The 12,241-nt window shown below is 37.6% G+C and overlaps 1 protein-coding gene across 3 annotated transcripts in view; it reads right to left on the reverse strand.

Annotated features, from left to right (window-relative positions):
* STAU2 (staufen double-stranded RNA binding protein 2) overlaps positions 1–12,241 on the reverse strand; it is a 172,991-nt gene that overhangs the window by 89,290 nt on the left and 71,460 nt on the right. For all 3 annotated transcript variants that reach the window (XM_082479190.1, XM_082479188.1, XM_082479189.1), the window contains exons 9-11: positions 10,117–10,254; positions 6,710–6,841; positions 2,606–2,666 (exon numbers count right to left, since the gene is read on the reverse strand). In XM_082479190.1, coding sequence (XP_082335316.1) covers positions 2,606–2,666; positions 6,710–6,841; positions 10,117–10,254 — 331 coding nt within the window. The remainder of the gene's footprint in view (positions 1–2,605; positions 2,667–6,709; positions 6,842–10,116; positions 10,255–12,241) is intronic.

Here is a 12,241-nt window from a genome sequence, read left to right on the forward strand (position 1 = left end):
ACCTGGGAATCTGTGATTCCTTCCTACATATTACAAACAAATGCTATGTTTTCAGAATGGCATGATACTTACCCATTGAAAGATCTACAGTATAGAAACTACTACTGTGCTTTTCTATATATAAGTATACTTTAATAGAATACCAATTGATACAGCAGATTCATAATTCTAGCAGAAAGGTTATTTTAGTTTAGAAGTGCCAAGAGAGGTTTCAATGAGAAACTCAAAAAGACAACCTATTAGAAATCCATTCAGCCAGGACTGATATCACAGTAACATGTTTAGAGAAGAAAAATGCATTTCTATGTCTTCTATGAATCCCAGATGAGACTGTAAGGTGAAGAAAGACTGATTTGTTCTCTACATAACTGTAACAGATTCATTCTCCTATGTCTTTATGCATAAATCACAATTAAGCTGTAAATTTAAAAAAAATACCCTAGAACAGAAAGGCCATTTATGAGGTGAAGAGTTAAAAAATCAGTAAAGAAAAAAGTGCCTGTTGATAGCATTTTGGGTTCAAACCCTTCCTATTTTGCAAAAGGGTAGCACAATCCTTCTGAAATAAAAAATGAGACACTTTAATCAGCTGAGTATCATTCATGTTGCCTCTAGATTGGAACCCTCAAAAAAGGAGTGACGGGATTGAGCACAGTGGTCTCTGAATAGCGCTGTCAGAAATAAATGCTCTATGGCTATTGACATGTTAGCTACATCTCCTTTGATTTCCAATGTCATTGCATATCAGAAGAATGGAAATGAGGGCACTTAGGAATGTCTTTTGTTCATTAGAAAATCATTCCAGACTGAAAAACCTGTTTCTGCACCATGGCCTGTGATTGCTGCAAAAAGGTCTGCGAGGAGGTAAATCTGTGGAGGAAAAAAAAAAAGTCCTTTTGATCAGCACAAGTTTAAAATATAATTTTTGTTGATCTTATCTCCTGTTGAGTGATTTTGCCTTTGTGTTCTCCTTCTAGATTTGGATTTACATGTATGACTGCCAAAGTTTTCTTGCCAGATGAAGCCTGGGAAAGGGATTGGTTTTTCTTGTTGGTGTAGTAGGTGGTCGTGATGTCATCTATAAATATCTTTGCTACAAAACACTGCAAGGACAGGAGAGAAGAGCTTGTGGTCTTACTCTTCTGTCCCAAACTCCAATATGTTAACATTTGAAGATGTTAACATTTGCAGATGTTTCATGGGCCATGTCCTTGGAGATTTTGACAATGCAAACACAAATCATCTAGAAGCATTGATCGGGATTGATCATAGGGCTGGAAGAAAGCAATTGATGAGAAGTCCTAGATCCAGTAGAATCCTGTCTTTCAGGGAAACACAATGTGTGTGTTTCTGGAGCTCAAGTGTGTGTCTGTCTCTAGTGCAATCCTTAGTTGAGGATTACTCTAAACAGTAATTCCAAAGCCAGTGAAAATCTAGTTATAAAGTCACAAAGGCCTGTCCTATTCATTACCTAGTACAATGAAACTGAAGTTTTCTATAGGCCCTTGTGCCTATAGATAGGACTCAAGGAAGAGAGACATTCCAGCAGTAAAAGCCGCTCAGAGTCAAGGATATTTTGAGCAATTTTCAGCCCATACAAGTCCATTGGACCAAATGTGATATATCACAGCATGCTGGGTCAACTGGCTTATGTCAATGGGAGGCCACCCTCTATTATCTTCAAAAAGTCATGGAGATCAGGATTTCTCCAATGCCTGGAGAAAGGCATCATTGTCATCAAAAACGGCCTGCTGGTCAGCCTTACTTTAGCCTCTGGGAAAATCATGCAGTAAGTCCTCTTAAAATCATTTGCGGGCACACAGAGGAGAAAAACCATTGGGAACAATCAGCATGAAGTTACCAAGGATTAAAAAAAAGCCTCAACAATCTTTTGCCTTTTATGATAAAATGACTGGATTTATGAATGGAGAGCAGTGGATGTCATTTACTTTGGCTTTAGCAAGGCTTTTGACATCGTGTCTCTTGCAGCATCCTTATATCCAAGCTGGGATGTTGGAGTCTATGTAGATGAACACTAGATGATGAAAAACTGTTTGGATGATCAGGCTTAGACAGTGGTTGGCTTTGGGAGACCTAATAGCAGCCTTCCAATACCTAAGAAGAGGTTGCCAAAAAGATGGAGCCAGGCACATTACTGAGGCATGCAGCAGAAGAACAAGACATGACAGTCATAAACAAACAAATGTTCTAACTGGGATAAAAGGAAAAAAAGTCAATGTGAAGATAATTAGGCATTGGAACATGCTTCCCAGAGAAGCTATGGAAACTTCATCCTTGGAGAACTGGAAAAAGACATAAGGAAACTTGTCTGAACTCTGTACCAACCCTGCTTTGAGCAGGCAGTTTAGCTAACCCAAAATCCCTTACAACCTGAAGGATTCAATGATTGAATGAGTAAATAAAAATCTTGATTCTCCACTCATTCATGTCTATGTTCACACACAGGACATTTGAGTTAATCCAACTAATTGCAATAAAAACTTTAAAATATTTACAGAAGGCATTTCAATTGTCTTGAATAATCCAAATCCTACAGAGACAAAGAGAAGTAAGTATTAATATAAATTTAGAGAGCAATACTTACTGTTACTTGTTGGCTCAGGAAACCCAACATTCTGGCCGTTCCAACTCTTGTTTTCTCCAAGCTGAAACAGGTAGAAAAAGACAAATAAGTAAAGAACAAACTACTCCTTAAACAGAACATTCACATTTTTAAATTTAGTTGAGAGGTTCTAAGAAGGATGACTTGGGATTGCTATATCTGCTCACAAAACTTTGCTAACACATCTTAATTTTTGTCTAAAATAGGTTATTTGAGGAATGTACCCTTCATGAATAAACATTAACAACTATTGCCTAACACTGAAATATAAATGTTTCCCCAAGGATTAGGCTCGACTCAATATGTTACCAGATCAGACTTAAAATCAAATGTTTTAAGCAGCTCTCTACTGAAAACATACACAGACAACAGAGAAATTACATTCTAAAACAAGATCCTAATATCTGCCTATGAAAGAATGCATAAACACTACAAAGTACTTTGGGTGTAATCTTAAAATATTTACTTGCTAGGAATCCATTTAGTTCCTGAAGGGGAAGCAAAAGAAGATTGCCATTTTCCATTATTTTAATATATAGACTTTTTTTTGAGGAAGCTAACTGTCTTCAAATTAATTTTATTATGTTTAACACTCAGTATTACTCTGACACGGAAAAGGGGAGCAATTAACGCAGCCGTTCAAAATGAGGCCATTCCTGAAGTCTGCAAAGTAAATAAGACGGCAGCGTTCTAGATCTATGGGTAAATGTGGATAAACAAGTCCAGGCTCCCTCATGACCTAGGAGCTATTGACAACCGGCTCGATGAACGTGAAACAAATGATCCTTTTCAGATTTCACTGGGATTTTATATGCAAATGGAAAACCTTACAGCAAAGCAGTCTATAGGCCATGACAGAGTTGTAATCATTTGCTCTGGAAGACAGGGTCGACTGGAAAGCAGAAGAGATGCAAAGGCGGATCAGCCAGCTGAAATCTACCTCTGCATCTCGGAGGTTACATTAAGGCTGTTTAGATTGTTGTAGTGCAGACTACTAGATGATATGTTCTCCTTGGGAAAGAAAAGGGAAGAGCACACTAAGGAAAGCAGCTATTCCAATGATTGTTTCCCTGCCTTTCCTCATCATGCACATCCCAACGTGCTCACAGCCTAGGCAACGTGCAATAGAAATGGGAAATGTTTAGTGGAAAGGGAGGGTAGGTATTAGAGCTGGCCCTTAAACCGGTCACCCGTCTCCATGCACTTTAATTTCACATAATTCATTTTATTTGTACTATGAAGCAGATAATACATATATTGGAAAACATGGAAGACGACAGTTCTTCAAATAAATAAGCAATATGAAATGTATAAATATGTCTGCATTTACTGCTGTCTGTTACAACAGCATGGTTATGCCATGAATCCATACTGTGCATCCGTAACATGACAGGAAAATCAGCACGAGCACGCTGCTACAAATACGATAAGAACATTTCCAACTCTCTTCATTCCTCTCTTTTTACTGTTTACTAACTTGATGATGATAGAGAATTTAACAAGAATTCATCTGTCAGTAAATCATCCTTAGTGCTGCTGTTTCACATGAACATAACCTACTCTGGTTTTCTTCTCTCTAAGAGAATGAAAGTGGCAAGAAGAAGTGGCAAGAAACGAAAAGATGAAAGCATGAAAAAATGAAGATATTACAACTCTTCATTCTCATCCGTAGAGCTAGAGCTCCGATAGCTGCAAAAAGTCTCCCAGGGCACTTGCAAATCGCTCTCCTCAGGGCTCTGCACAACCATTACTGATTTCTTCCAGGAATTGGATTACCTCAGAAAAGAGCAGAGCCTTTACTTTTTTACATTACCTGGATTACCTGGTTACCTGTGCTGCCATCAGCACTGTGCATGGCTCTTGTAACAATCTCAGGTCTTCATTAAAACAACCAATTTTATGCACCAGGGTTCAGGAAAAAACACTGAATTTGGTTTTGCTTTTTTTGTAAGTGAGGGGAAGGGGATGAAAGGACCGGGGGAGGGGCAGGGGAAAGAGAAGTTTCCATTTTTAAAAGCATCAAAAACAACACAAGTGAAAATTGTCCATTTAGATGCCAACCTGATACATCAACTAATCTGCACTGCACCCCATTTTGGATTGGAAGAGAGAAACAAGTATCTGCTAATGGTACATCTTGATTGTGCAATTTATATGGAAAGAATTTTGCAATGCTTAAATTGGTAGAGATCTAAGGGCTATTTTCCCTCTTCTCCAGCACAGTTTAGTTTGAGAATTAAAATGCTTTCATCTACACAAACTAACTTGTGTATCTGCTTTAAATATGTTCAGTCTGTTATATACAGAAGATAAAGCCAGATGTTCTAGATATTTTACGTCCTTAACCCTAACAAAGCTATAAAAATTTGTTCTATGATCTTGAATACTCCCACTACATAAAATTTGAGTAGTTCACATTTTTGGATACAGTATCATGTTTGCCAATTGTGTTCAGAATAATATTAGGCTATTCTAATTGTTATGCTATTCTAACAATTCTAAGATATCTACATCTGCTAGTATGTAATTAAACCTGTTTTTTTAAAGACAATGCACGTGTAAACAATAGCTTAATAAATGTAGGCAAATGAAGCAGCACCCCTTTTTAGCCACTCAATTTTTTTTAAGGATTTCAGTGTAACCACAAGTTTCCACTGTGTAGGGCTCTCCAAAGCAACTATGTTGTGGGCTGAATTTTTTCAGACTTTATCTATGAAAATTACTGAGTAAAAATAGTTCAGCCAATGTGAAATCCAAGAATGAAAATCTATGTTTTCCTATTAGAAAAAAAAGTTGCCTTTTCTGTTTCGCTTTGTTTTTCAAAAAGCCCTTTGGCCAAATTGGGAGTGAAGAAAAAATTGAAACTGGTAGAAAGTATCTTCTACAGCAGAAAAGTCTCAACATTCTGGTGAAAACGAATTATCATTTGACTCTGTCACAAGCCTTTTCTAAAACGGCTATGACTGCACAACACGTTCTCACTAGAAACACCGCCTAGCCTCCAACTACTCTGTTTAGAGGACCGCACGTTTGTATATGACTATGATATACAGTGAAGGATGTAGTGAAGGTGAGTGTGAATAGCATATACAGAGCTGCTCCTCTCAAAGGAGTTGAAAACAGAAGGAGGTGGAGCTAAATAATCAGTACAGCACTTATCTTTTCCCGGCTAGGAGTACAGAATGTATAGAACAGTGTCTTCTTTTTTTTTCTTTTCTTTTTTCTTACAAAAAAGAAATCGTGTTTCAGAAGATATATAGATACATACTATATTCAGATTTATCATGCAGTCCCTAGGAAAGCCCAGCAGAACATTCTGTTGACCTGGACTAGATGGTGCAGCCACAGCAAAGATTTAAGCCGTGATCAAAATACATACATGAAGTGACTCTGCATAAGACAGAAGCTGTTCAGAGTCCACAGCTCAGCCAAACACCTTACCAAATATCTTTTCAGGACACAAAAGGCAAAAACCGTAACACTCAATTTTGGTTACGAAACCTTCCATCAATAAACTCAAGACAGAAGAGGAGTGCTAAGTTGCACATAAGTAACATGGAAATACATACCTGCAACACATATGAATTTAAAATGTAATTTCTTCTCCACAAAAAAAATTACACACATTTTCTCTCTCAGTCATAAAACCTGAAAAGGCCATTATTTTTCTGGAATGCTTTTAGTGCGTACGCAATGGGAAGACAAACACTGACTACTATGACTGCTTCATGTATGAAAATTAATAACGTTCCTCTCAGTCCTCTCGTGGATGCCCAAAATGGAATAAAAGCAAGAGGCACGTTCATCCTGATTTGTAAGCAGAAATAGGCACACACATCACATGTACACTTTTGCACATACACTACTCTCTGGAACTACATTTGTGTTCTTAATTACTCTTACAGGAGGAGAGGCTGCACTTAACTGTAGCTATAGAGCTGTAGCTAAACGAAGGTTGATCTCTGACAAGCAACCCCCTAAAACAGGGGGTGCACAAGTTTAAGCTTCCGTTCTTAGTGATTAGCTGATAGGGCTAAGAAATCTAGAAAAGGGTAAAATGTGGGCATCGTAACAACTGGGTCTCACCTTTTCTGGCTGGTCTTGAAGAGGAGTAGAGGCTTTGTAACCCAGCTGTAGCAACATTGCTTCTGCTGCATTTCTTTTAGCTATTTTCTTGTTTGGGCCTGTTCCAGTAGTAATCTCATTACCTACTTTTACCTTAAAAAGAAAACATTGATCATAATCACGATAAATGCAAGACTCCTTAATACCACCACGTAATAAACTTGCTGACCGACCAACAACCGTCAGCTCTTTTGATGAAGATGCAATCTTGGAAAAGTAAGAACAGACCAAAAGGGGACTACAATACCGCTTCACATAGAGGAGCTTGTTTAGATTTTTCAGAAGGTCCCCAAACTTATACCAAGGAGTTACATTTTTCTGTATCTCAGTGCACACACACTTGTCTCTCTCTTCCACCAGCCTCTGTGCCAACCCCATTCTCTGTACTGAACATCTCCCCCGCTCTTGACCCCCCCCTCTTTCTTAACATGGGAGGCGCTACAGGATCTGGACTTCCTCGTCCTTGTAGGAATATTGCCTGCAGCAGCTCCCCAGCATCACCAGGACAGTATCCAGAACGAAAGAGACACAAACAATAACCTGCAGATTTAAATGAGAGTGGTTTCTAAAGAAAGATGAAACCCATGTTTGCATTCCTCCCCCTTTGTTGCACCGCCAGGAACACAGGGGCTGGGGCTGCTTTCTTTGCCGCACTTACATCTGACAAGCTTTTATCAACAGAGTCTTTGGAAAGAGGGTTCCTCGTTGGACCTGTGGTCTGTACTGAACAAGGGTTTCTGGCAAACAAGATGCCTTTCATACAACCAGGAGAAATTAAAACCTCAAAATAAAGATAAATTGTAGACAATGGATATCCACAAAGAGTCAGGTTCTAACTTATTTCTTGGGTTTGGTACCATTCTTGAACAGCTGAAGCTGTATGTGCCTGCTCTGTGATATCAGCACTGTTCTTGCTATTCACTTACGTGATATTCATAGCTCTTTGATAGCTACATTTCATTCTGTCCATTAAGTCATTTTATTTACCAAGTCTTCTCTTAAAATAGCATATGGTTTCAAAAGTGTGTTACAAAAAGGAAAGCAAAATAAAATAAAAATAATAAAATAGTCGAGGTGATCTGAATAAAAGAAACCTCAGAGGTCAAAGACCTGAAACAGTCTGGAAGGAGCTTTAAAAAATTGTAAAAACAGGCATACAATTGCTAAATAAATACTAAAAGTTATTTGGTAATTTATGTTCTTCAGTAATTATACACTTGTCTCAAATGATCATGTATCTATTTTCCTAAAAGCTTAGTTTTTCTTACTTAAATACCTATTTATTCTACATACAAAGAAGAGGTTGTAAATAAATAATAATGATCACGAATATCCCTTCAAAGTACATATATAATTAAACAGAAAGATTCGGCTACCTAAGACAGAAATAGTAATAATCTTGAAATAAAAGCCTTATCTTCTATGCAGTTCTGCAACCACAATTAGAAAATAGCCAATCTGCTACAAGTTTATATGCAATAAAATTGAGGGACTTTAATGGGACAAGACAAAATGATAATTTATAACATAGCTCAGAATAAATCAACGTGCTGCTATTTCTCAGACCTGTAAAACTGGTTTAGCTATTATTATAACCTCTATCAAGGATTAAAGGTCTGACTACAAAGAGAAAGAGCTTTCTGAAATTAACTTTGGGAACAGAACACCAACTAATGTCATCAGAGGTTTTCTTCTGTTTATCTAGTGGTCAGGACAAGTAATTGGATCCATTTCATCACATCTAAACTTGCTCTTTGTGTGACAGATAAAAATGAACATATTATCTCTGGATATTTTACTTCCACATTCAATTAAATTAAATGAAAACATTGTTTAAGTAGTTTATACAAAGGCTTTTTATTCTGATAAGATTTTTTGCATTTCATAATGAATCCACTAAGACTTCCTGAAGGCGGGAGAAACAGCGGTATGATTTTAGTGTGAAAATATCACAGAAGGGTAAAAATGAGGCTACGGTGTTTAAAAGTATACAAAATGAAGCAACTGATCTATGGGATTTCCTTGACTCTTTCTTTCACAAGTCTTCCTAGAAAAGGGAATCTTCTACGTATTCACTGCTTTTAAGATTTTTTTTTTTTTATTCATACCAAAGATTTTGCCATTATTGAGACTCCTCTGACGGAAAACCAAATTCTCGGCCCATCTTTCTAATATTGGATTGCATTACACAGTCCTTTTCTGACACCTCACACAACCATCTCTAACTGTGGACACTTCCACGGGGGTCTGAGCAAGGGAAAAGGGATGGTTTGTGAGAAGATCAGTTTTTTCCAAATACTTTCACATAGCATAAAAAGCTAGAAATCCAAGTTTATACTCATAAATCAGATTCTGCAACAAAAAGAACCCAATATGTTCTTTTGCTTCAGAGAGACAAATAAATCACCAAGAAAGACCACTGAGGTCCAGTGAAATGAGGATTGCTAGCCTGTCTTGATTGACATAAAGGAGGGACTTAGAGAATTAAGTGAAAAGGTAACTAATTTTCTGGAGGAGGACGTGCTGGAACGTCATAAATTCTGCTTGTGATTGGAAGGGGCATTTTGGTGTGGTTTGTAGACAACAAGTCAAAACATGTTGAGGTATGCTGTTCCGAATTATTCCGGCACAAAATTACCCCTGAGTGAAAACACAAGAGAAAAGAATTCTTTCCTGTTCCTGATCTTTCTTAACCTGCTGTTGTGGTATCTAATAAAATATCACGGTTATATCAAATCTTTGTGAATGTTCTTAATTTAAAAACTAAAGAAACATCAATGATCTACTGTTTCTGTATTAGGTCCAAAGTCTTTAACTGGACAGGCTAATAGACGTGATGGAAGGCGCTTTTTTTTGTGGTATTTCAGATATGAACAAAGCCACAAAGGAACTGAAAATCTGAAAAGATTTACAACACTATTTTTTTAAACCAAAATGCTTGGTAATATGGAGATATTCATATCCGTATTTCAGAATACTTGTTTGTATTGTAATCCCCTGATTGACATTAGTAAAAAAAAAATTTTTTTCAAAAAGACAAGTAAAACTAAATGAATCATGAATCATCAGGGATAAAGACAGAAACCATAAGGTGAAATAAAAATAAGAAGTGTATAAAAAATACAAAAGCACCACAAGAAAACCAACTAGAAGGCAGGTAACCTAATTGCCATTTGTTTCACCAAAAGAGCGATAAAAGTTCAAACGGGCTTTCTGATGCTGTATTTCATGCTTTTCTTGTATAACTGACCATACAGCAAAGAGCTAAGCACGGAGGGATTCGCTTCATATTATGCCACCATTTTGCTTGAGTTTCAACATAACATAGCAAGGGCGTTCATTATCTCTAACAGGACAGCAGATGATACCTGCATAACAAACTCTCGACGGCGAGGCATTCCTCTCTCTGAAAGGAGAACATACTCTGGCTCCTTCTCCTTTTTGGCCTGTTGGATCTGAGCCAGACGACTGATGGGATTCATTCCTTGACCATATTCTGGTCCAGTCTAAAACAGGTTTAAAAGAAAGAACCATTATTTCAGCATATATCCATACAACTATTACGCTGCTTCAAGAAATCATTTACTAGGGTTACCTCTTCTTTAATACTCCCTTGGAGAGCATAAGAAGTAAATTTCTTCCCATCCTGAGGCAGAAGATAAGAATCCTCAAGCTCAAAACTGCGGCAAAAAATACACACCTGTTGTCTGCCACTGTTGCCGGCAGTGTGCACACCTAACGTATGTAAGCTACTAATGCCCTCATCTATCTATGCAGGTCCTGTGGGGATGGATGAAAATCAGCAGATTCATCAGTCAACTATATCTTATTGCCCTATTTCTATGAGCCTTCCCCCTGACCTCTTAAAATCGGTTGCTACAATGCTGGAATATGCAGCACACTAAGAAGAGGTGAGATTTACATGGGGACGAAAAAGATTTGCCATATAACAAGGAAGCTGCCTCTCTCAGCCTTCCTGCCTTCCTTCTCAGCACTCCTGCCTTCCATCCTACAATGCAACTCAGGGTGTTTACTCTGTTGGAACGTCCCAGGAATTCACCCTCAAAATACTTTTATGTGCTGAAGCTAGGGAGGAGTATCTGCAATGGCTAGAAATGTTGCATGTTGTGAGCCACGCGCATAGTATTTCAAATGCTTATCAAACAGTAATCCTCACAATAACATGTCAAAAAGTATGGTTGGTGGGGGAATTGATCTGATGGGGGGAAAACAAAAGGACGGAGAGATTGGCCTGTCCAAGATTACACAGACAGGTGAAAAACTACAGTCCTTGCAAACTATCTAGTTCTGAAATCCTTTTAATATGTTATTACTCACGTGGCAAATGCTCTCTCAAAGCAAATAGCTATGAAAATATTTGTTCGTAGACCTTATGAAGAAATTAAGACCCCCAAAAATTTATCTGAAGTCATATTTAACTGATTTATATACTACAACACAAATGTAAACGCAAATGTAAATGTCATTTGAACGTAGAATTGGTTTTCTGTTATCGAGCTATTTCCTTTTCATTAAGCGATTTGCAGGAAAAGAGAAGATAAGCAGTCACGCTTGTTTGAGCTTCTCAAATAAGAACAAACAAGTGATCCAGAACCTAAAGAGATGATCAGCAACCGAAGACAAAGACCAGAGTGGAATATTATACTAAGAAAGCTGGGCAGCGAATCCTACATAGTGCATCTGCCGAATTGCTGTTGTTAGAGAAGTTGTTAGAGAAGATGTAGGTGAAAGAATGAAGACAATGTCATGCACAAGGGCAGCTGTGTGGGCAGGAAGCCAGCCAGAGACAAAATGCAGAGCAGGCTAAAGAAAGTGCGGGCCGTAAGATATAGCCTCATAGATATATATACAAATAAAAAGAAATTATTGTTGTCACTTGTTTTTGATGCTTAAAACGTGTGCAGGTTAAATCAGAAGAAATGGGCACACTGAAAGCATTTCAGAAGTTCGGATATTCAAAAAATAAAAAACTTCTGCATATCCAGATTATTTTGACTATTAACATCTCTTTCTAACATGGCCAACTTTAGATAATTCAGTTTGAGACTGTAATGATAAATGGTATATGGTAATATAAGAGATTTTTACATTATTATACCCTTAGCATCCTTCTTGAGAAAAACTTTCCAAAATGAGACAGCCAGAGCCAATAGCCTTTTCAGAGCTCGCAGTTTTAAAACTGCGTTAATGCTGATGGTTTTCCATTAAATAATTTTTAATGCTAATTTTTTCCTATAAGTGTTTGAGAATTAGGGCCCCGGAATTTCAGCAGGAGCCGGGTATGTAATTAACCTAGGATTTCTTGAAAAATCACTCATTCTGTTTTGAAGTCAAATGAAAAGAGGAAGTCGATGAAGTAAGTCCTTTGTACATTTTCCAAATCCAGTTTTGCACTCTCCAAACTATTTGCTTATTTTAGATGGATTTGCTTTTGGCTGCTCCTACAGAACTCTGCACTCAGTGTACTGAGTA

Source organism: Vanellus vanellus, assembly GCF_965231255.1.
Source record: "Vanellus vanellus genome assembly, chromosome: 2".
Lineage (NCBI taxonomy): Eukaryota > Metazoa > Chordata > Aves > Charadriiformes > Charadriidae > Vanellus > Vanellus vanellus.